This window comes from Sturnira hondurensis, unplaced genomic scaffold, assembly GCF_014824575.4.
Source record: "Sturnira hondurensis isolate 20B ecotype Veracruz unplaced genomic scaffold, ASM1482457v3 Scaffold0013063, whole genome shotgun sequence".
NCBI lineage: Eukaryota > Metazoa > Chordata > Mammalia > Chiroptera > Phyllostomidae > Sturnira > Sturnira hondurensis.
The window spans coordinates 333,094-359,670 of NW_028085694.1; the positions used below are offsets into that span (position 1 = coordinate 333,094).

General features: G+C 35.5%; 1 protein-coding gene across 2 annotated transcripts in view; it reads right to left on the reverse strand.

Moving 5' to 3' along the window:
- PKN2 (protein kinase N2) overlaps positions 1 to 26,577 on the reverse strand; it is a 127,804-nt gene that overhangs the window by 73,590 nt on the left and 27,637 nt on the right. For both annotated transcript variants that reach the window (XM_037060915.1, XM_037060914.1), the window contains exon 2: positions 11,001 to 11,301. In XM_037060915.1, the coding sequence (XP_036916810.1) occupies positions 11,001 to 11,301 (301 nt within the window). The remainder of the gene's footprint in view (positions 1 to 11,000; positions 11,302 to 26,577) is intronic.

Consider the following 26,577-nt stretch of genomic DNA (forward strand, 5'->3'; position numbering starts at 1 on the left):
ATATTCTGGCTTCGTAATGGTGCAAAAGCAATTATGTACTCAGAAGAAACTGTACTTTGAATTTCCTGAGCTAGTGATATATAGTTTGATACTCCCTCATGATTTTGGCAGCAGCAGCAAGACACAGCTCAAGTCAGCAATGTGATCTCGAGGTGAGAACAAACAACTGATATTCCTCAGTGCATTCATTGTGTTAGATGACTTTTGCCCACTAACCCCAGACTCTCCTCATGGAGAGTCTGAGCTTGTTACCACCAAACTAGTATAGCAATGATATTAAATGGCTTGCTTTAAGAAGAAGAAAAACAAAGGGAAAAGTTAAAAAGTAAAATGGCAATAAATACAGATCAATCATCACTTTAAATGGAAATGGCTAAAATGCTCCAATCAAAAGACACGGTAGCTAAAAGGGTAAGAAAACAAGACCCACATATGCTCTTTCCAAGAGACATGCCCTAGAATGAGAGATACCCAGAGATGAAAAGTAAATGTATGGAAAAAGAGATTTCATGCAAATAGAAAGGGAAAAAAAGATGGGGTAGCAATACTTACATCCGACAACTTAGCCTTTAAAACGAAGGCTGTAATAAGAGATAAAGGACTCTACATAATGAAAAAGGGCCCACCTCAGGAAAGAAGAAAAAGTTCAAATAAACAATATAACTTTACACTTAAAGGAACTAGAAAAAGAACAACAAAGACCAAAGTAGGTGGAAAGAAGGAAATAATAAAGCATAGAGTAGAAATAAAATAGTCTAAAAAACGATACAAAAGATCAATGAATCCAAGACCTGGTTCTTTGAAAGGATAAACAAGATGGACAAACCTTTAACCAGCCTCACTAAGAAAAAATGAGAGGACCCAAATAAAATCAGAAATAGAGAAGAGAAATAATAACTGACGACAAAGAACTACAAAGAAGCATAAGAAAATACTATGAACAAATACATGCCAACAAAAAAGACAACCTGGACAAAACGGATAAATTCCTAGAAACAGTTTCCATACATTCTTCTAAAACTAAATCAGAAAGAAGCAAATAATCTGAATAGACAGATTAGATCTAGTGAAAGTGAAGCAGTAATAAAAAACCTCACAACAAACAAAAGCGCTGGACTGGATGGTTTCACAGGTAAATTTTTACCAAACATTCCAAGAAAAACTAACACCTCTCCTCAAACTATTACAAAAAACTCAGGTGGAGGGAAGACTCCTAAGCTCATTTTACCAGGTCAGCACTAGTGTAATTCCTAAACCAGATAAGGATACTACAAAAATACAAGCAATTCAATTTAAAAGTGGGTGAAGGACCTGAATAGACACTTCTCCAAAGAGGACATACACGTGGCCAATAGACGACACATGAAAAAATACTCAATGTCAGTAATCATCAGAGACTAGCAAATTGAAAACAACAATGAGATATTATCTCACACTGGTTGTAATGGCTATCATCAATACATCAACAAACAAATGCCGGTGAGGATGTGGAGAAAGGGGAACCCTTATGCACTGTTAGTGGGAATGCAGACTGGTGCAGCCCCTGTGAAAAGCAGTATTAAAGATACCTCAAACAATTTAAAAAATGGATCTGCCTTTCAACCCAGCAATCCCACTTCTGGGAATATATCTGAAGGGACCCAAAACACTTATTCGAAAGAACAGAAGCACCCCTATGTTCACTGCAGTATTATTTACAATCACCAAGATGTGGAAGCAGCCCAGGTGTCTATCCATCAGTAGGTGAGTGGATAAAACACCTACGGGACATTTACACCATGGAATACTATTTGATGGTAAAAAAAGAAAATTTTACCCTTTGTGACAGCATGGATGGACCTGGAGAACATTATGCTAAGTAAAGTAAGCCAGTCAGATTAGGACAAATACCATATGATTTCACTCATATGTGAAATGTATTGAACAAACTGAACAAGCAAAACAGAGACAGACTTATAGATGGACAGCAGGCTGATAGCTCTGGGAGGGGTGGGCAGGGAGGGGGTGGAGAGTTTGAGCAAAAAGGAAAAAGGACTCATGGACACGGACAACAGTGTGGTGATTGCTGTGGGGAGGCAATAAAGAGGAATAAATAGTAATGAAAAATGTTTCAAAAATAAAAAAAAATGAAAAAAATAGAAACAATCTGATTAAATGGGCAGAAGAACTAAACGGCTGTCATCAAGAGNGAACAAGCAAAACAGAGACAGACTTATAGATGGACAGCAGGCTGATAGCTCTGGGAGGGGTGGGCAGGGAGGGGGTGGAGAGTTTGAGCAAAAAGGAAAAAGGACTCATGGACACGGACAACAGTGTGGTGATTGCTGTGGGGAGGCAATAAAGAGGAATAAATAGTAATGAAAAATGTTTCAAAAATAAAAAAAATGAAAAAAATAGAAACAATCTGATTAAATGGGCAGAAGAACTAAACGGCTCCTCATCAAGAGATAGTAACTGTTTCAAGGCTGTACATACAAGGGAACCCTCCCATACCATTGGTGGAAATGTAAACTGCTATAGCCACTATGGGAAACAGTACGGTAGTTCCTCAAAAAATTAAAAGTATAACTAACATATAATCTAGTAGTCCCACTCCTGAGTATGTATCTATGTGACATGAAAACAGGATATGAAAGGAATAAATGCACTCTCATGTTTATTGTGGCATTATTCACCATAGCCAAGACATGAAAACAACTCGTTCCTCAATAACTGAATAAATACGAGAATAAAGAAAAATTAAAGAAGATATTGTGTGTATTACTTAGCAATGAGAAATTCTGCCATTTGTAACATGTTAGAGCTTGAAGGAATTAAACTAAGTCAGACAGAGAAAGACAAATACGACATGGTATCATTTAGATATGGACTCTAAAGTAGCCAAGAACTTGTAAAACAGCAGAAAGGTGGTTACCAGTGGTTGGAGGGTGGGAGAACTGGGGATATGCTGGTTAAGTGTACAAACTGGGAACCAGTAGATAAATAAGTTCTGGAAAGCTAATGCAAAGCACAGTGATTACAGACAACAATATTGTATTATAAACTTCAAAGTTGCTGAGAAACTAGATCTTAATTGTTCCCACCCCAAAATGGTAATTATGTGACATGATGGAGGCATTTTCTAATGCTACAATGATAATCATATTGCAATATATAAATGTATACAGGTTGTAAGCTTTAAACTTCTACAGTGTTGTATATCAATAGTATTTTCAATAAATTTTTAAATTTTATATATCAAAAATTTCTATGATGCAGCTAAAGGAATACTTAGGATATTCACAAACCTTGAATGAATACACGAGAAAAAAGAATAAATCTAAAGTGTTAAGCAACTATCTCAGTTAAAAAAACACCCATCTAATTCCAAAGAGAAAGAAAAAAAAGACAAGGGTAGAGATTAATAAGGTAGAAACACACACAAAAACACATCAATAGAGCAAAAAAAAAAAATATTTTCTGTGAAGGGAGCAGAATAACAATACAATAAGAAAATTGTTCGAGGAAGAAATATGAAGAACACACCAATGTCAGTAATAAAAGAGGGAATGTTACTACAGATATACACAGATACAAGTTACGTAAATCATTTGAAAATTATGTAAAATGGTGAACACAATAAGAAACTATAATTTTATCAAAAATAACTAAAGACAACAATTACAAATAAATTCAAAGTGCTACAAGACACCTCAAATAAATCACAGAGTTGTAGAAGAATTCAGACACAGTATTTACAATCTTTAAGTGCCTGACACTATAATGTGGCTAACAAAAACTCCAAAACCTCTGTCCTTCTATTTTGTTTAAAATAAGAAGCATTAAGAGGAAAAACAAACAAACAAAAGAAGATTTCTCAGTTTGCAGTTGGGAGCTAGGGATAAGGTGGATCATGGTGTATGTGACCTAATCCCAGGACAGATATAACTAGACATCTGTAGACTTCTGAGAATGCTTTTGCTTTTCTGATAAAAACAGACTTGGAAGGTGTTCCTCAACCTAGTGGAGTAAACACGGGATTTTAACAAGAGCACAAGAAAAGGCCTTGGGAACTCTACATAGTGCGCAATCAAATCAGGAAAAACCTGACCAAATACAGGAATCTCAAATGGCGTCATTGATGACTAGATTATTTCTTGACGTGCCTTTGGCTGGCGATGCCTGGGAGAAGGGCAGCGGGGGGAGGAATAGATGCTCTTTCAAAATTCCTACTGTTCTCATAAAGTTTAGAGGCAGGAAATCACACTAGTTAAGTGACCCTCACCCCAAATTTTAAGTTCAAACTTTATTTTAACTGTCCTCAAGTTAGTAATGCTTTTAGGCATCTGACAGAAACAAATACACATCCTCTTTGAAAGAAGGCATTCACATTCAGAGCGAAAAGAATTTCCACAGAGAAATTTCCAGTGAAAACAGTCACAAAGCTCAGATAGGAAAAGGAAATCAACATGAATAAGAAAAAACTATGAGTTGTGTGGCAAAGATTTTACTTATTGTCATTATATTATACAGAATGTGAAAAAAAGTGTATTTCTTATGTAAAATTAAATATAAGACGTATCAAAAGAACAACTGGGACAAGAAACTATAAAAAATTACCAAGATTGCCCTGGCTGGTATGACTCAGATGGTTGGAGCACCATCCGGTGCACCAAAAAGTTGCAGGTTTGATTCCTAGTCAGGGCACATACTTAGATTGCAGGTTTGATCCCTAGTTGCAGTGAGTATGGAAGTTGCCAATGAACTCTCACATTGATACTTCTCTCTCTCTCTTTCTCTCCCCCCTACCCACTTCCTCTCTCTTTAAAAGCAATGAAAAATATGTTCTTGGGTAAAGATAAAAATAAATTACCAAGATAACAAAACAGAACTTCTAGAATTAAACATATACCTATTTAGAAGTATGTATTTCTAAATATATATATATATTAGAAATACAATATATGTGATCAAGAGCAAACTGGACACAGGTAAAAAGAATATTAGAGAAATGGAGGCAGACTTGAGGAAATCATCATGTACCTAATTGGAGTTCAAAGTGAAGGATCAGAGGGAATACAAAAGGTGCAGTACTCAAAAACATAAGGGCTAAGAATTTCTCATAATCAACAAAATACACAATCTCAGATTCAAGAAACACATCAAATCCCAAGCAGATCAAATGAAAGTAAATTTACACAATTATTCTTAAAGAGAATACTGCAGACAAAGAATATCTTAAAAGAATCTAGGGAGAAAACATAGAATCTACATGGATTCAACCATTAAACTGACATCTGTCTCCTCCTCCACAACAGGAGAAGACTGAAGTAACAGTTTCCAAGTGCTGAGAGAAAACAAATGTTGACCTAGAATTGTAAATAAGGGAAAATATCTTTCTACAGTGTGTAGCTTCAGGAAGAAATAGCATAATCAATAACATATATTTTTTAAAAAAGAAACAAAATGATTCTAGAAGGAAGGTCTGAGAATTATAAAGAAATGGTGGACAAAACCCTGGCCAGGTGGCTCAGTTGGTTAGAGCATTGTCCCATGCACCAAAAGGTACTGGGTTCAATCCCCAGTCCGGGTGTATACAGGAGGCCACTGATCCATGTTTCTCTCTCACACTGATGTGTGTCTTTCTCTCTCTCTCTAAAATCAATAGAACAACATACCTTTGGTGAGAATTTTCTTAAAATATGGTGGACAAAAAAAGTGATAAACATGCGGGTAGCTGTAAACCAACAATGACTAGGTAAAATAATAATAATTAGATCTAATTTGTGGAATTGAAGATAATAGGTCGAGAATATAAATAGCAATGGCATATAAATAAGTTCAAGTGGAATTAAAGTAGATTGGAATTTACCACACCATATTTTCTGGTACTTTCAAAGTGGTAACTCAAGCTAAAATGGATTTTCTGAGCTTCATCTGGTAATTTATATACAGATATAAACCTTATGGATAACCTTATATATAACTTTATGGATATTAGCTGAATATCCTATTGGCTATGCATTTCATCGTGTTTAAAATTGAACTCTTCTTTCCTGGGAGACTACTTCTAAATGTTTGTTTTCTGTTTGGCAAGGCTAATAATCCATAACTAAAGTCTGACTTACTAAAGATGCTTCCTTTTTTTTTCACTTTCACTTTCCAGTGAAAGTCTGCATGTCCTGTAATCAAACCCTATAGATTCTATCTCTGACATGGGTTTCAAGTAAGAAAAAGAAAGGCCTGAGGGGGCTGCGAGTGGTATACAACCATACAACTACGTAATATTCATTCTAGCTGGGATGACATCTCAGATCATATAACCTTTGGTCTTTATTTTATAGCCAATGGACTCCCAATGCTCAGTATTCATAAAGTGGTACTAAAACAATCAGAATTTCTGCTTTTGAGTCAAGGTATTTACTGTGTGTTTTTTTTAAAGGAGAAAATATAGTTGAAGTACTGGCGTAAACCTAGCCAAATCTAAACTAGTAAAAGTAGTAGTTTTGCTTACATAATTTTTACATTGATTTTACATTGATTTGCTTACATGTCCTCCCGAAGACATCAGGAATTAGCCAAATACTTCTGCTATTAATACACACATACATGCTCAATTTACAGTGGGGTTCCATTCTGGTAAACCTACTATAAATTTTTAAATATCCTAAATCAAAATGCACTTAATACCCCTAACCTACTGAACATCATAGCTTAGTCCAGACTATGTAGAATATGCTCAGAACACTTTCATTAGCCTGTGGTTGGACAATCATCTTAAGTTCTTCCCTTCCCTTCTTTTTCTTTTGGAGAGCTAACATTGAAAGCTATATATCTACTATGTTCCAAGTTCTAAGATAAGTCCTGAAGACAGTGGATGAAAACACAACTCTGCCCTCAAGGAGCCTAAAGTTTAGTAAGTGATATAAACATGTACAACACAATATAATAAAATAACGAATGGACAAAGTACAACAAAGAAGATAATCAGAGAAAGTCAGGGAGTGTTTTACAGTAATATGCCAAATGGCCTTTGAGGGAGAAAAGGAATTTGCTAGTCAAGACTCAAACATCATTTCTTTATATGAAACTCTAGCAAAAACAAATTCAATCTACAGTCATAGAAGGCAGACCAGCAGTTGCCTGAAGTCAGAGATGGGGATTAGAGATTGATTGAGAAGTGTGTATACAAGAGAACCACTGAAGTGACAGAAAATTTCAGAATCACTGGTGGTAGTGAAGGTTACCTGAGTATATGTAGTACATCTGTTAAAACTCATCAAGTCATAAACTTAAAATATGTGCATTTTATCATATATAATTTATGCTTCAGTAAAATTACCATTTTCAAAAGGATTGGGGGAAACCAAATGGACTACTCATTGTGTGGTAAAAACTCTTCTGCATTCCAATTACAAGGTAGTTATGGGTATTCTGTGAGAAGTAAAATACTTTCCCTAAGTAAACAAAGTTTAAAAGCTCCAGTGTCATTTCTTATTTTAGACTTTCCCTAAGGAAAGTGTGAAGTCTGTACATAGAGAGTTCTTCAAATGAAACTCCTAAGAAAAGTCCCAAATGTTGAAATTGATTCAGTAAAATAGTTGTCTAATAAATAGAGGGAATATCAAAAGTATTTTATGCAACTTTTGAGATGGGTAATCTGAGTTTCTTAATTAAATTTAATTTTACTTATATCTGCTATTACTTATCACCTAACACTACTTCGTATATAATTTCTACAGAGTCAGATACATTAGTACTCTACCATTCCTTACACACCACTTTTTTTTCACAAATAAAGAAATGGAAGGGCAGATAAAGTGCTTCACAGATAAGATCAAATTCAAGGAGTTCATCATCACCAAGCCCTTATTATATGAAATTTTAATGGGACTTAGCTAAGAAAAAGAAGATGAAAAATATGAACAGTGAAAGGACAGCAAACTCACAGTTACTAACAACCACGCCTAAAACAAAAGCAAACCAAGAGGACAGCTAGATCAGGAGCGGAGCCATAGAAATGAAGAACACATGGAGGGTTAGCAACAGGGGAGTGGGAGGAGGAGAAGGGGGGAGAAGGTACAGAGAATAAGTAGCATAGACAGTAGGTGGAAAATAGACAGGGGGGGCAAGAATAGTAGGGGAAATATAGAATCTAAAGAACTTGAGACACATGAACATAAACAAAAGGGGGGAATGGTAGGGGAGGGGTGTGCAGGGTGGAGGGGAATGAAGGGGACAATAGAACAACTGTAATGGTATAATGGATAAAATACATTTAAAAAAAGAAATGGAGGGTTATAGAGATTAAATACCTTGCTCAAAATACCATCTTTGCAAAGAAAAAACTATTAGATCAAATGTGTATTAAATAATTTTTAAGTAAAAATTTTTAGAAATAATGTATATATAAATGAATGAATATTGGTACAAACACAGAAATTTTTTTCTCGAAGTATAAACAACAAAAAGTTAGCAATGCTACCTTCAGAGAGATGGCCTAAGATGGAACAAGGTAGCTTTTCTATTTTTATTTTCTGAGGCACTAAAAAATGTCCAACATAAACATTTGTTAATTCTATTGTGGGTGAGAACAGTTAAGAGATTAAGTAAAGAGAAAAAAAGAAAGACACTCATGGAACAAACAACAATACAGTGACTGCCAGTGGAAAGTGGGGGTGAGGAGGGAGAAGAGTGTAAAGGGGAATAAATGGTAATGGAAGGAGACTTAATGTGGAGTGGTAAATAGACAACACAATATACAGATGATGTATGTAGAATTGTGTACCTGAAAACTGTTTAAATTTGTTAACCAATGTCACCCCAATAAATTCAATTTAAAAATCAAGTAATTAAAATCATGTTCTTCAATTAGACTTATGGGTTATATTTTTCCAAAAAAAAAAAAAAGTTACAGTAGCAAAAGAAACTGCCAGTTTCTCAGGAGAATCCATCTGAAGGGCCCATGGGGAACTAAAGTGTACACAAGCCCACCCCCTCTGAAAATCACCACCAATGGAGCGACTGGAAGGGCGACCTTTGCTTTCAGGAAGAGGGAGAAGTGACTGAAAGTGGGAGGAAAATGGATCTCTGGCATTGTTCCCTCTCTGACTCCTCCTCCACCTAAAGCACCAGAATGCAGTGGAGCAGGTTGCCCAGCCCTGGCAAATACCTAAGGCTCTGTCCCTTACCACATAACAGGTACACGGACACAAATATGGCCCAAATGAAAGAACAGATAAAAAACTCTAGAAAAAGAACTAAGTGATGAGGAGACAGCCAACCTATCAGATACTGAGCTCAACACTAGTAATCAGGATGCTCACAGAAATGATTGAGTATGGCTGCAAAATAAAAAAAAGGGATGGCTATGTGAAGTGAAATTAAAAAAATATATAGAGGAAACCAACAGTGAAGGGAAGGAAGCTGGGACTCAAATCAATGATTTGGAACAAAAGGAAGAAATAAACATTGAACTGAAACAAAGAAGAAACAAGAATTCAAAAAAAAACGAGGAGAGACTCAGGAACCTTCAGGACAACTTTAAACATTCCAACATCCAAATCATATGGGTGCCAGAAGGAGAAGAGCAAGAACAAGAAACTGAAAACTTATTTGAAAAAATAATGAAAGAAAACTTCACCAATCTGGTGAATGAAATAAACATAAAAAAAAGTCCAGGAAGTTCTTAGAGTCCCAAACAAGTTGGACCCCAAGAGGAACACAAGACACATCATAATTAAAATGCCAAAGTTTAAAGATAAAGAGAGAATCTTAAAAGCAGCAAGAGACAAGGAGACAGTTACCTACAAAGGAGTTCCCAGTAGACTGTCAGCTGATTTCTCAAAAGAAACCTTGAAGGCAAGAAGGGGCTGGCAAGAACTATTCCAAGTCATGAAAAGCAAGGACCTACACTGCAGGTTACTCTATTCAGCAAAGGTTTCATTTAGAAAGGAGGGGCAGATAAAGTGCTTCCCTGATAAGGTAAAGTTAGAGGAGTTCATCATCACCAAGCCTTTATTATATGAAATGTTAAAGAGACTTTTATCTAAGAAAAAGATCAAAACTATGAACAATAAAATGACAACAAACTCAAAACTATCAACAACTAAACCTAAACCCCCCCCCAAAAAAAACAAAATCAAAAATAAACTAAGCAAACAACTAGAACAGGAACAGAATCATAGAAATGGAGATCACATGGAGGGTTATCGTTGGGGAGGGGGAAATGGAGATAATGGGGGGAAGGTACAGGAATTAAGAAACATAATTGGTAGGTACAAAACAGATGGGGTAGGGGTTAAGAACAGTATAGGAAATGGAGAAGTTAAAGAGCTTATATGTACGATCCAAGGACATGAACTAAGAGGGGTATTACTCTTAGACTTAGAGGGAGGAAATTGGAGTACCAGGTGGAGGGAGCAAAGGGGAGAAAAAAACTGAGACAACTATAATAGCATAATCAATAAAATATACTTAAAAATTAAAATAAGAAAAAAATGATAATGTGTGGCTTTTAAAATTGTCTTCTTGTTTTTTAAACAATCTGCCAGGGGTTGTATTTGTTAATTTAGCTGCTTATAGCACAAAGAACAAAGGTCATACATTTGAGTAACTATATTTGTAAAGAATAAAACAGCCATTGGTCACAGAATGCATTTTTAACTTTAAAAAGTCATCTGGCAAATTCATGCTGCTGATCACAAGGATGCATCAGGTAAAAACATGTGGCTGACTCAATACGAAACATTAATACTAAAATATAACTCTGAGTAATATCTTACTGACAGAGGGTAAGTAGACAGCAGGCTTATTCATCTCTAAGTAAATGTTTCAATTTTCATACCCATCAATTCAACGCACTTCTGAACAGAATATGAACAAGACCTTAACTATAAGAGAAAATAAAAAAACTGTACTTTCAGAAAAACCAAAAAGTATGTATCATGAAGCTATTTTTAAAAAGGATGTATTTCTTCTTATTATACCATATATACATCAAATGAAAAATATACATATACCTGTAACATCTTCTGGATCTGATACAACAATATGTGCGTTTAGTTCCTGTAGCTTGTGATGCAGTTCTTCTAATTTTTTATTTGACTTTTTCAAAATGTTGTCCACATAGGCCAAACTTTTTTTATCAGTTGTGACTTTCCTCAGATTTTCAGCCCCTTCTTTGATTTTCAGTTCTTTCCTTATTTCTCTCTTGATTCGATCCTTGATATCATCCAATCTCTGTTGCACCATTGTATCTGAAAAGTCTAATCTTTGAACAGCACTCACATTCTCAGAAAATGGAAGAGTTCGTGAATCTCCCTACAGAAAAAAAAACATGTATGTGAGAGTTTAGGAAAGTTAGTTGCTCAGTAAAATGTGCAGCATAAGAATAAAACTATATACGAAGTGACTGATTCTTTATTAGGTACATTATATTTAATTCTTTAATAAGCAACAGACTATTTCCTTAATTGTAATTATAATGAAGGTAGTTACATTGTAACTAATTTCAAAAACTGCCAACTCACTAAATAGCAATACCTGACAAATTTATATTAAAATAAATACAACATATCTACACAAGAGATTGTATAAAATAGTAGATTTTTAAAACAGATTTTATTTATTTATCTGTAGAGGGGAAGGGAAGGAGAGAGGGAGGGAAATATTAATGTATGGTTGCCCCTCATGCTTCCCCTACTGGGAACTGGCCTGCAACCCAGGCATGTGCCCTTGACTGGGAATCGAACCACGATCGTGTGGTTCACAGGCCTGTGCTCAATCCACTGAGCTACACCAGCCAGGGCAAAATAGCAGATTTTCAATATCCTATGACTTCAGTTAGATCCAGTGCCTACACTATGAATCTTGAGTAAGTCATTTAACCTTTCCAACACTGAGTTTAATTGTCTATAAAATCTAAATAATAATATTGACTATACCTTTCAGAGATATTGTGATAATTCAAAATAGTATAACTGTAGCTCTACATATAATTCTTGGCTCACGTAGTCAATAAGTGAAAAATAATATAAGTTCCACACTGAGATAAAATGATACTTTATCTTCTACAGGAAAGCTCTTAAAAATAAACTAAAATTGGCAAAAATAAAATAAAGTTCTATCCTCTGACCATTTTTTAGTTCATGAATTACATGCATTAAGGCTTGGGGGAGACGTGCATTAGTTCATGAGACTATATTCAGATCTTTTTATTTTCATGGCTAACCATTGCAACTGATAATTTGGTTGACTCATTACAAAAACATCATTACTAGAAAATATATCTACTGGGTTGGCCAGAAAGTCTGTTTAGTTGTTGGGGGTTTTTTTTTGGTAAAATAAAAGACACCTTTTTCATTTTTACAAATAACTGTATTGATTTGGATGTTTTGAGTAAATCAGCTATCTCCTGCTATTGGCTTTTAGTCGGCAGAGGCCAGGAGTGCTGCTAAACATCTTCCAATGCATTAAGACAGCCCCAACAGCACAGAATTACTTGGCAAAAATGTCAACAGTATCAAGAAACTTTGAAAACCATTTGTGACACATTGAATCAGTCATAACACCTTCCATATACACTGCAGATTTTTTTTCCCTTCAGTTGTGTTTTTACCTTTCTTGGGACAATAAAGCATGATGTGCCAACAATGTTGCATATTTTTTTCCATCTTCAACATTAAAATGGCCGCACAAAATTAAGCAATTTGTTTTTTTTTAACATGATGCTGATATGACAGCTGTCACAGTACAATCTAACAAAATTATTTTGAATGAAGTTAAAGACAACTAATAAGCAGTACTAGAACCCTCATATGGAAAATACTAAACAAACTTTTTGGCCAACCAAATAAATTATGTCCTATTGACAGAAGCTAAGATTATACACAGTATCCGTTAATAATCTTAAATAAAAAATCAATTGAGGCAAGCACATCTAAAAGACCCAAAATTATGTTCCAGCTATTTGTATACCATTTAATATTTTAAACTCCATTATTATATATAATACTCTTGGTGCTAAAATTACTAATTTCTGAAAAATAAGAAACTAAAGATAATGTTTACCTTTTGAAAGAGAAATTAAATTTGTGAAGGACATAGAAAAGAGAGACATTTCGACTTCCCACCAAGATCGAGGTGTAGGTAGACAGACACACTGTGCCTCCTTGCACAACCAAAATAAGGACAACAAAAATTTAGAAACAAAAAAAAACAACCGGTACTGACAGAAAATTGAACTGTATGGAAGTCTGACAACCAAGGAGTCAAAGAAGAAACATTCAGACCAATAGGAGGGCTGGAGCTGGGTGGCCGGGCGGAGAGGAGTTGCTACAAAGCAGTGGCTAGTGGACCCAGAGAGGTGGCGATTGTGGAGGGGTGTGGTGCACAAGGCAGCTGGCAGACCAGGTGGTCCCACATTCGAGCGCAGATAAACCAGATGAATCTGGGGAGCGAGACAGGGTCCCAGTGGGAAAATAAAGCCTCAAACCACTAACTGAAAACACCTGTGGGGGTTGAGGTGCTGGGAGAGACTTCCAGCCTCACAGGAGAGTTCACTGGAGAGACCCACAGGGTCCTAGAACATACAAAAGCCCACCCACATGAGAATCAGCACCAGAAGGGCCCACTTTGCTTAGGGGAAGTGGGGGAAGGGACTGAAACCCAGCAGAGAACGGAGCAAGTGCCATCATTCCCTATCAGACCCCTCCCCCACATACAGCATCACCACCCAGTGATGTGGGTTGCCCCGCCCTGGTGAACACCTAAGGTTCTGCTCCTCACTATGTAACAAGCACGTGAAGACAAAAGACGAAAAAAAAAAAAAGTCCCAAATGAAAGAACAGATCAAAACCCCAGAAAAAAATACAACTAAGCAACAAAGAGATAGCCAACCTATTAGATGCACAGTTCAAAGCACTGGTGATCAGGATGCTCACAGAATTAGTTGAATTTGGTCGCAAATTAGATGAAGAAATGAAGGCTACATTAAGTGAAATAAAGGAAAAAGTACTGGGAACCAATAGTGATGGGAAAACTGGGACTCAAGTCAGTGGAGTGGACCAGAAAGAAGAAAGAAACAACCAAAAAGAAAAGAATGAAGAAACAAGAATTCAAAAAAATGAAGAGAGACTCAGGAACCTCTGGGACAACTTGAAATGTTCCTATAATATCCAAATTATAGGCTGCCAGAAGGAGAACAGCAGCAAGAAATTGAAAACTTACTTGAACAAATAATGAAAGAAAACTCCCCCAATATGGCAAAGGAAATAGACTTCTAGGAAGTCCAGGAAGCTCAGAGTCCCAAAGAAGTTGGTCCCAAGGAGGAACATACCAAGGCACATCATAATTACATTAGCCACGATTAAAATGAAGGAGAGAATTCTAGAAGCAGCAAGAGAAAAGGAGATAGTTAACTACAGAGGAGTTCCCATCAGACTGTCAGCTGATTTCTCAAAAGAGACCTTACAGGCAAGAAGGGGCTGGAAAGAAGTATTCCAAGTCAGGAAAGACAAGGACCTACATCCCAGATTGCTCTATCCAGCAAAGCTTTTAGAATGCAAGGGCAGATAAAGTGTTTCTCAGATAAGGTCACACCAGAGGAGTTCGTCATCACCAAGCCCTTATTGTAAGAAATGTTAAAGGGACATATCTAAGAAAAAGAAGATTAAAAAACATGTACAGTAAAATGACAGCAAACTCACAATTATTAACCACACCTAAAACAAAAACAAAAAGCAAACAACTAGAACAGGAACAGAATCACAGAAATGGAGATCACATGGAGGGTTAGCAACAGGGGAGTGGGAGGGGGAGAGAGGGGGAAAAGGTACAGAAAATAAGTAGCATAGATGGTAGGTAGAAAATAGACAGCGGGAGGGTAAGAATAGTATGGGAAATGTAGAAGCTAAAGAAGTTGTTAAGCATGACACACGGACATGAACTAAAGGGGGGAAGGTGGGTGGGAGAGGCTGTGCAGGGTGGAGGGGAGTGAAGAGAGGAAAATGGAACAACTGTAATAGCATAATCAATAAATTATATTAAAGAAAAGAAAACTTGTTCTTTAATATTATGTACTAAGCCAGAGGTTCCCTGAATTTCTTGGTTCCTGGTGACCCTAGTGTTTCAGTGATATTTTCCTTATGCCCAATAGGCCAAAAGACAGACATACCTAACAATTCCATTAATTAAGTAGTAAGATCCAAATAACTTAATAAATACTTATACCTTAGGAGATATAAGGTGTTTGAAATGATACCAGTTGAAAAGAAAAAATTACATTCTTATTTCATCCTTTAATAAGTGCAATTACTTATCAATGGGATGTATCTACTTGTTAGGTTAAGTACTTTCACAATTTCTCAAACCTTAAAATCATATTGGATAGTCTCACCTTCATTTCCTGTTCCATTGTACAAAAGGAATGTAGAATAATCTAAATGAAACTTAACTGACTCGAGTTAGTTCACATGGTAACCAACAAATTGTGCCACTGTGTTGCTCTCAAAAATTTAAAATATACTACAGTATCTGAGAGTTTGCTGAGGTACCCTCAAGTGCTTTGGTGCTTAGTCTGAGAATCATGGTACTAAAAGGCTATTAAAAAAAAGAACAACAACAAAAAAACCCCACTATTATAGGAAAATATCTTGTTTTTGATGTGAACCCTTTGAAGGCCCTTGCCTATTTCAACTCCCATTTCTTTTCAACTTGCTTCCTAAATGCCAATGACATTACAGAAGTTCACTGACGAAGACAATCTTTCTTGGTTCAGCTACCAGACATGCTCCACCTTTCAGATATACTAACCTTGTTTTAAAAAACTTTATTTTTATTGTTGACACTAATACAGATGTCCCCATTTTTTCCCTCTTTGCCAACCTCCACCCAGACCTCACTCCGCCCCCCTGCCTTCCTTCAGGCCATCACCACACTGTTGTCTGTGTCCCTGGGTTATATATGTATGCTCTTTGGCTAATCCCTCAAGGTCTTTCATGCAGTGTGACAGCTATTAGTCTCTTCCATGTGTTCATGCCTCTGTCTCTGTTCTGTCTGTTTGCTTTCTTCTTTCTTCAACTACCTCTTCCTGCTGGCTTCTTTGTTCCGCTAACTTTTACTTTCTCTAAGTTCACTACAATTCTTCCCAGGAAAGAATTTCCTGCCTATGCCCTTTCTTGGAATTTATATTAAATGTCTCTCCTATATGTGCTAATAATATGGATACTGTTCAAACAATTATCCATTTTCTTATCAGACCCCCACAAAGACTATGAGCAATTTGAGGGCAGGGCTTACGCTTAGCAAAGTAGTTTTATTTTCTTAATGATTTGTCTATTATACTAACTAACATTCTTCTCTTAGAATTCAGAAAAATCTGTCGCTGCTGAGGAAGTTATGCTTTCCTATTTCTGATAATACTCCAAGCTCAAGGACAAAACTGATATTCAATCATAGCAACTATATTAGCTAGGATTAGATATGACCCACATGTACTTAACATGTTTGCTTTCCATATTCTTTCCATAGCATAGACCTGGATTTTTCATAATCATATATTTACTCCTGCCTTTTGTTGTGCTCAAACATTTTTTGGAAAGGAGCAGGAGATACACAGAATATAATCTGTAATTTAAGATGAAAAAAGAAATGCCTTCTGAGAGCAGAGAGGAAAATTTACCATACTTTCTATTTTTTTTCTAAAAATTTTAGTTGCAGTAAACTGTGAAAATTATTGAAAAATGTGACTTTCTTGCATTTGAAACTGAAATGAGATATACTATCTATTAAAATTTATGTCTCTATCCCTCCAAAAATTGTATCAGAAATGCCAGAAACCAGTAGTAGGCAATTACATAATACTCTTGACGTAGGGAAGATAAATTAGCCTCAGGGATATAAATAGCTATTTAACTAGTGAAAGTCTCAGTGCTGATCTCAGTATGAATGGAGTCTATTACAACAGTAGTAACTACATACACCATCTACATTGTATTAATTTGTTTACAAGCTTAATACTTTTATTCACCATTCACAATTCTTTGCTACTCTACAAAATTTCATCCCTTTTCCAAAACTAAACAGAATACACCTTTTCAACTTTTAAAAACAAAGTTAGATCCAACTTCTAATCACAAAATCCCTTTAAAATTCATTAATATGCTCAGAAATAGAGATAAAAGATAAAAAAGAACTAACTCTAAACATATTCTAAGCATAAAACTAAACATAAATTTTAAGAGTATTCACAATCCTACACCAACTATCTAGATGTAAAAGAAACCCTATAATTCTTATATCTTTTATCATTGAAACCACAAGCTTAGCCATTTCATTCTAGCCAAGTTTATTTAACACTGTGCTGTTTACATTTTTTACCATGTTTGTTATATTATCCCTTTCCCCATCAATCTAAATTCATGATCATAAAGTATTCCTCCAAAAAAATATTTCCAGTTTTGCAAAATTAACCCTACCAACCAATTTCCAATGTACTTTAAATTTTATATTATCTGTATCCTCAATGCAGTCATTTAATCCAATGGGTCAAATACGAACACAAGGAAACACTGCAATTAATACCCTCAGCGTTTGTAGAACAATCAAAATAATGTTCAGCTAAGTAGATTTCAAGTGACTAAATACAGAAAGAGAAACCTGAATGAGTAAGAAACAAAGAGTAAAAATTAGATGGATTTCAAAGGAACCAAAATAAATGAAAAACTCAGTAGGTAGATTAAACAGCAGAATAGCCCAAGATAATGAATTAGTATATGGCAAATAGATAACTGAGAAAAGCACTCTGAATTCATCACACAGAGATGAAAGAAATTAAAAAGCATGGAAGATTAAATAAGAAGACCTAAGACCGATCTACTAAGAGCTCCAGAGTAAGAGAATAAAGAAAATAGGGACAAGCACTACATGAAGCAATAAATGGGTAAGAATTTTCCAGAAGTGAAGAATGATATACATCCTCAGACTGGTATAGATCACATCAAGATGCAAATAAGAGAATGAAAAACAACAATAAAAGTAAACCCAGAGAAAATGCATTTATCTACAAGTGAATGACAATTGGGTGAACATAAGACTTTTCCTCACTCACAACAGAGACCCCAAACTAACAAACTTCTATAGGATTTTTAACTTTTATCTTAAGGACTTCTTGTATTGCTAAGATTTTCTCTAAAATTACTAAAAAAGAAGTGCTTCAAAGTATTAACACTCTTGGGGAAATTACTGATCAACTAACCCATAGTCCATGTTATACTTACATCAGTACCCTGTTTATTAATCATGTATGTTAATTTCATTAAAGAAAATTATGCTGTGGAGAAAGAGACTGTACTATTTTTAACCTCTTAAACTGACAACAATCCTGCTGTAAGCCATAAGTGTTTAGAAAAGTTAAAAATAAAGTTTACAAATAGCATGGCTTTAAACCAACTTATACAAAAGAGAAAGTTCAGGATGTCCTAACAAAAAATTTCAAATAATCTAGAGAGTAAGGAAAGGTTTCTCTCATTTGTGTCCTTTATTATTTCATAGCAATGTCTAGCCCGGCATATTGCTGCTATGTACACAAAGCTTTATTTCAAAATATGTTTAAAATAACAATTGGGTGGGTGGGATGGGCAATGGAAAGACTGGAAGGAAAGAGATTAAGATATTAACAATAATTATCAATGGGTAAAAAAATTAAAAGAAAATTTCACTTTTCTTCAAAGTATGTTATATTTTCTTTTTAAAAAAGCAATGAATATACATTGCCTGTCTAATAAGGAGGAAAATACATTATTTTCAAAAAAGCCAAAAGTAACTTTCACTTTCAATTTTGGCAGATGTACAAGCTTATAACGATATCTTACAATCTACAGTATATTTGCAATTTAACTAGGTTATTTTGAGTCAGTACAGTTTTACTGCAAAGTAGGAAGCTATATATTCCACTTTAATTAGATCACATCACATGCCAGCCAAATATTTGAAATATACAAATGTGTTAATATATATTTGACACATACATTTTTATTTATGAAATTGTGATCTAAAACATAAATTGGCATTTTCAATTTATTGCATTTCAACAAACTCACAGTGAAGAAAAACACTAAAATAAGAACAGGACTGAATTTAAATAACAAAATGAAGAAAAAAGTCTGTCACTTATGATCCAATACTACACTAAGGGAGAGAGAAGAAAGGATGTTTACTCCTCATTGGCTAAGTTCCCACAGAAGAAGTGAAAAAGCTGTTACTTTCTCTATGATAGGAATATAGAAAGCTAACCTGGTAAGTGCCAGGAAATGTTAGAAAACTCATAAAAACTCACTGGGTACAGTGATTCATATACTGTTTAGCTATTAGGAATTTCCAAGATCATGCAGCCTAACTCTCTTGATTTTAGTTTTGAGGAAAGCAGGCTCAAAGCAGCTAAGTATCTTGCCCAGGGTCATAAAGAAATGTCACCGACTTGCCTGAGTTTAGCATAATAATTTCCTGATTCCTCACTTGGTGTTCTTTTAGTCCACAATGCCTTCTTAGAAGATATCTCTGAAATATCCATGTCTCTATACTTGAATTACACCTAGACCTAATTGAGACTTGCATTAATTAATTGGTATGGCCTTAAAGCAGGGTTATCAGCAGGATATATTTTATTTTACTCCCTACCTTTGCTTTAATCCAATCTTTTGTGTCTCAGGGGAGAATGTTCTCAACCAGAAAGCAAGAAACCCATTATAACACCAGCTCTCTGTCATCAGCTATGCAACCCAAGAATGTTATCCCTTCTTTCTGCTCCTGTTTGCTCATCTGCAAAATGATGCTTGGCTTTCCTGACTGAGTTTTTTTAAACTTCATTTAGTCAAAACATTTACTGAATGCTAGGTAAAGGAAATGGCTCAATTCTGCTTTCTTTCAGGTATTCAATTTAAATGAAAACCAAAAAATCTGAAGAAGCAGCAAAGCTTTACACAAATACAAGTCTTATTGTGTATGTGTGTATATATACACACACACACACACATTAGAGATAGGTAACAGAAGGCTTGGTTGGAATATAGTACAATGGAAAGAACTAAGTACTTGGAGTCAGGCTGACCATGATTAAATTCTGATAATGAACCATGTTAAAGTTTAAATCTCACCATCTGCAAACCAGACTTATTACAACTGTCTTGACTGTATTATTTTTAAGTTTCATAATGGCTATGTCCAGGACTAAGAAGTATGCTCTCATAGCAATAGGACGGTCGCTGGTACACAGTCAGCACTGCTTTAGCAGACAGTGCTAAGTGCTATCCTGTCACATAAAGGGAACAAATAGGACAAAAAGTCACACTAAGAATGGCAATGCAGAGAAAGAGCCTAGACCCTGATGGCTTTATTGAAGCTATACAAGTCCTGGCATGCCTACTTTAGACTCCCTGTTATAGATGAAATATAAACCTCTAGTAAACTAAGGATCATATAGGGACTTATAGGCCAATATAAAGACTTGGGCTTTTACTCTGAGTGAAATGGGGGTAGGACTTAGACAAAGAAGTGATATAGTATGTTCCTGTGCTAAGACAGATTTAAGAGGCAGCAGATAAAAGGGAAACCCATTATCAAGCCACGGTAGAGCATCACGAAACGGCCCCAATGAATCTGCCTTCCTGCATTCACACCATCATGTAGCCCCACTTCTACACGTACTCATGGCTCCCCTTCTGATTTATGGACTGTAAGTGCGATTGATGGTAGTGACATTCTGATAGGCAGGGAGTTTCAAGTACAGTCCTCAAGACAATATATAGCTTCTTTTTGCTCTTAAAAACCCACCTTCTATTTGAAGAAGTCCAGACTATTCTGCTAGAGAGAAGGGCCCTGGAGGATGAGAGAGAGCATGTGAAGAGAGGCCATGTGGAAGAGAACCAAAGCAACCCAGCTGTTCTAGCCTTGGACAACATGTGAGTGAGGCCATAGTGGCCATTCCAGTCTAGCTTAGGTTAGCCACCAGCTAAATGCAGCTGCATGAGTGCAGGCAAGACAAGCAGTACAAACACCTGCTATACCCACAGAAATGGGTGTGAGTTTGTTATACTGAGATGAGTTTGTGATCTACTATAATAGATGTGATACAGAGGCTACTGCAGTAAACCAGGCAAAAGATGACAACTGTAAGGACTCTCTTCAATGACAATGACTAATTACTTTGTATCCACTGCCAATAGATAAAAAGCATAACAATATAATTTGAGGGACAGGGGTGTTAATAATATTATCATATTAAAAAACACAAAATTTTCTTCCCCACTTTTTGCATCCCCCCCGTCATTCTGAGAAGGAAGTAGGAAGAAACATAATCTTTACCTTAAAAAAAAAACCAAAACATAAAATCATTACTTTTAAAAACAGACTTGCTTTAAAAAATTGCCTTGCTTCCCCATCATCCCTGTCACAAACTATAAACACAAGCTGCACATGGGCAAAAGCACCCACTCTTTTGATTCACTGACTGGTTTGAGCAGTCATGTGATTGAAGTAGGCCCTTGCAAATCTCCTTTTCAGGGACTGACAGAATTCTTCCTGGGAACACCAGTTGCAAAGAAAATAAAAATCTAAAGCTATTCATAGAGAGAAGTGCCTTTCTTCTCATAGATAGACAGGAAACAAAGCTAACCTGGAAAGCAAAGGTGAGACCTAAAGAAAAAAAGATGACTGGGAACACAGGTTGAGCATCTAAATCCAATCATACTTACAGCAAACATACTCTATACCCTTAAACTTTTTAGTCAAAATGCAACCAACCCCCTTTGGCTTGAGTCAGTATGCTTAAGATTTATCTTAACACAAATCACTATCCTAAGTAATGCGATATATATAGTTCCTACTTTGAAACATGAAATTTTGTCTAATTTAGGAATGATAACTGCAATTCCAGATCTCTATATATAATATTTTCCATTATCAGGATCAATGTTCCTTTAAAGTATTTGCATATTCTACAATTCTACATAACCTCATTTTAAACCACAAAATGAAACCTAAAGGGGTCAGATTTCCACCTGTGTTTCAAAGGATGTCACTAATAAATTTCAGTCTTATTTAGTATAAGGCTCCTTTCCTCGAGTTTCTGTGAAATGTTTATCTCACCCAAACCATGTTATTCTAGTGAGGTCTTCAATGTTCTTACGTGATCCTATATGCCTGGCCACAGTTAAAGGAGATGGACACCTAAGTATGCTAAACCATAGTGTCTCACACTCTGGCCAGACAGGCCTGATCCATTCACCTACTGATGGACATGTCGGTTGTTTCCAATTATAAACAAAGCAGCTATAAGCATTCATTTGCACATTACATAAAGAAATATTTATGTGTAAATACAGACATTAGAATATGCTCTACGTGATGATGATGAGAGAGCCTAAAAGAAGGGATAACCCAGTAGCAACAAATATCCCTAGTGCCTAGAACTTGGTTTCTAATAGAAGTTTCCAGAGCTGTGGGGCAGGGAGAGACTCCAAGGAATTCTGGCTCATTTTAGGACGGAGACACACGACACAAGCCTTGAGCATCTAATAATGCAAAAAAGTAAAAAAGCATCCAAAGCAAAATAAAAACTTCCACATTGATAGAAGTATGTCAGAGGGACACAAGAACCAGCTGGGAGGGAGGGCAGGAAGGAAAGAAGGAAGGAGGAAGGGAAGGAGGGAGGGAAGGAAGGAAGAAAAATAGAAGGGAGGAAAGTAGGAAGGGAGGGAAGAACAAAAGAAAGGAGGAAAGAAAGAGATAATTAAAAATAAGGATAGTACTCTAAGGGGCCTGTGGGACAACATCAAGCATACCAACAGTTGTATACTGGGGACCAGAAGAAGACTAGAAATACAGATCCAAAAAGCACAAGAGAGATTCCATAAAACTATCAGTTGATATCTCAACAAACACTTTGCAGACCAAAAGGAACTAGCAAAAATACTCCAAGTGAAGAAAAGGAAGGACTTAAAACTTTTAAGATTACTCTACCCAGCAAGGTTATCATTTAGAATCAAAGGACATACAAAGAGCTTCCTACACAAGAAAAAGGTAAACAAGTTCATCACCACCAAACCAGTATTATAAGAAATGTTAAAGGGACTTCTATGAAATGAACCACCAAAACTCACCCAACATGAAACACATAATCTGAATGGTCTTATAGCTTTTTCCCCCCAGAAAATAAGAGGGATTTCTTCCCAACTCCTTTTGAGCTCAATATTACTCAGATACAGGAAATGAACACAAAGACCAATTTCTCCCATGAATTTAGATATAAAAATCTTCAACAAAATATAAGAAAACTGAATCCAGTAATGAAGAAAATGATACATTATAACCCAGGAGGGTTTATTTCAGATATGGAAGACTGGCTGAATATTAAAAAATCCATCAATACAATTCACCATGCTAATGGAATAAAGATGAAAAATCCCATGATAATACCAACTGATGCAGAAAAAGCAAATCACAAAATTCAACAGGCATTCATAATTAAAAACTCTCAGTAAACTAGGAATAGAGGAGAACTTCCTCAACTTGATAAAGAGCATCTACTTCACTACTAAATCATCTGTAATGATGAAAGACTAAATGCTTTCCCCTAAGATCAGGATCAGGAGGAAGACGTCTGCTTTCAGCACTCTTATTCAGCACAGTATTAGGCATTTGAACCATTTCCACATGACAATAAGGTATACAAATTAGAAAGGAAGAAATAAAACTGTACCTATTAGGAGATAACACGATCATCTTCACAGGAAATTCCAAGAAGTTTAACAGAAACTTCTGGAATAAGAGCTTTTAGCAATACAAGATACAGAACACTTGAAAATCAACTGTATTTCTTTGTATTCACAATGACTATGTGGACATTCAAGTTAAAACATAGTATCGTTTACAATCCTTGCTTAGGCGCTCTCAGAGGGTGATCCACAGTACCCAAACACGTCCCCTAACACATTACTTATCACACTGTCTTTCCTGCTTGAAAATAAGGTAAGCTCTGTAAGAGCACAGGCACTATTGATCTGTCTTTTTCAATACTGTGTCCTCAGCAGTGTTTGGCACATCATAGCTAATTAATAAATATATTTAAGGAAATTTTAAGATAAAAAATGTAATTCAACTTTCATAGGTACAGAAGCAATTTCCCATACACAAACCCAAAACTCTACCTACTGCCCCAAATTTTTCTAGTTATAGAAAGTTTCAGGCAAAAAGAAAAAGGTATTAGGAAACACACAGCCAGAGTCAGAAATCCAGACAATCCTCGCATTTATAACACGGGAAGGTCTTTCAGTCACAAGTCATTGTTCTTTTCAATTAAGTCACATGCCTATTCAAGTACAAAAAAAAATTACAAAGTACAATCTAGATTTTTCAATTGTCCTGTTAATGACTACTTAATTTTCCTTTGTTACTTTATGTTCACACTGTAAATTCTTAGAACCTTATATGCTTAAAATAGAAATAATTTTACCTTGTCAGTATTATAAACTAGAGGGCTTATTATAAGTGACAAGTACGAGAGCTACCAATAACTCTAGAAGCATCTAATCACCCAATAATCAATTTTTATTAATTTTCCCCTAGCAGTGGTTCTTTAACTTTTTTCCGTATGTGGAGTTGGGTTGGGGGTGGGGAGCAGAGATTCCCAGATGTACTCAGGGATCCTGACGAAAGCAATGAAGTCTCAGAAAGTTCCATGCGTGCAAGACAGACAGGCACACACACAGAACGGCAGGAGGTCTCAGATGGTTCACAGATCCCTAAGTCCATCCAAGCACCCATGAAAGCTTAGCATTTCATTAACTGGTTACCTTCTAGTTAACAGCTATTTATTAGGAGCCTAATATGCAAAAAAGACTTTTTAGGAAAATAATCATATTCAGTAAAAAAGCATACAATAAGACCTTGATTAACTTCCTAGAACACCTCCTTTGTACAAAATCACTCATGTTAAAAAAAATCAGTAACTTTTAAATTATGTTAAGCAGAGTTCTGGATGATCAAAGAAACAAATCTTCCTGAGTACCTGGACTCTATTCTTACAGGTAAAGCATGGGACCTTCTTGATCGTGAACTTCCCCCATTCCTGAACTTATCAGAATATATAACACACAATCCGTTTTGTGTTCTTTGTCCTAATATAAGAAATAATGATAACAGTTTCATACACCTAGCAGTGACCATAATACTATAACTGGCACTTTTTAAAACAAAGCAAAAAAAAAAAAGATTAAAGGGCTACTTACACATTATAATTTTGTTTCCTCTCTAAATGTGAACTAAGTCATTTCCCCTAGCCAGAACTTCTCAATAGAAGCTTTATCATCTCCTAGAGGCACTGTGGAAATATGTGGAAATTCTGGTTGTGAAGATAGAGGCTGGAATGTGGGAAGTGACAGGCAGAGATAGAGACTCTATGAAACAGAAACCCCAAAGACTCTAATAAAATAATAAAACTTAAGAGTCCACCAGAACAACTGGGAACAAAGGTTTTGTCTCAAGACTATAAATGATTAAATTAAAATAAGAAATCTTTGTCATGGTTTCTGGCATTTATCACTTACTCCATTAACATAAGAGCCCACATTACCATTATTGCTAAATAGTACAGCCAGAAAGTGGGCAAAAGACAGCAGAATATCAAAATGAAAAAAGATGAAGCTAAAATTCTTCTGCCATGCTTAACCCTGTAGAGGCTGTGGTCAAAAAAATTACACAGGTCACATGTATCCAAGAGATACATTCATTACTAATATATGATGAAATGTGAAAAAGAAATAAAAACACTGCAAATTTGCATTTATTGTATTTATATAATAAAATACATGATTTTTTATTTACTTTCAGTTACAACCTAGAATTTATTAAACAAAGGAGTATAAAAACAAAGAATAAAACTTTTTCTTTTCAAATGATGGAAACATGCATATTGCTAAAAAATAAAGCAAAAATGCCTTTAACATTAATTAACCAGTCTTCAATAGTTGGCTTTGCAAACCATTTGTAACAGTCAACACAAACAATATTGCTATGTTTAAAGCATAAATACTTCTCACAACACTTGCAAAAATATTTTGATAAGTGACTCATTTTGAATGCATAGCACCTAACTACACCAACACTGACTTTGGGGTTTGTGGCATTTCTCAGATACAATTTACTATCAAGTTTTGCATACCCTTATGAAACTGTTATAACCAAACTGACGGCTTAAACATTATGGGTCAACATTAGTCATGTTTAAATGCTCAGCTAGTCATGACCTTGAACCTATGCACCCAATATATGCAACAATATTTTAAAGAAGAATATGTATCTCTCCAATCAAAGCAGATCTGACTTATCACAAAACCTTCAATGTGCTGAAGCGTTACATGTTTTTTTAAATAACTAGGCATACATAAAAGAGATAACATAGTAGCATATCTATTCCAAGCATAATTAACAATAGGGCTTAATAAAGACATATTATTTATTAAGGAAAAAAAGCCCAGAGATGCTTTTCTTGTTGTGTGAAAGTATACAATAAAAGCCAACCAAACTAAAATTATAAACAGAGAT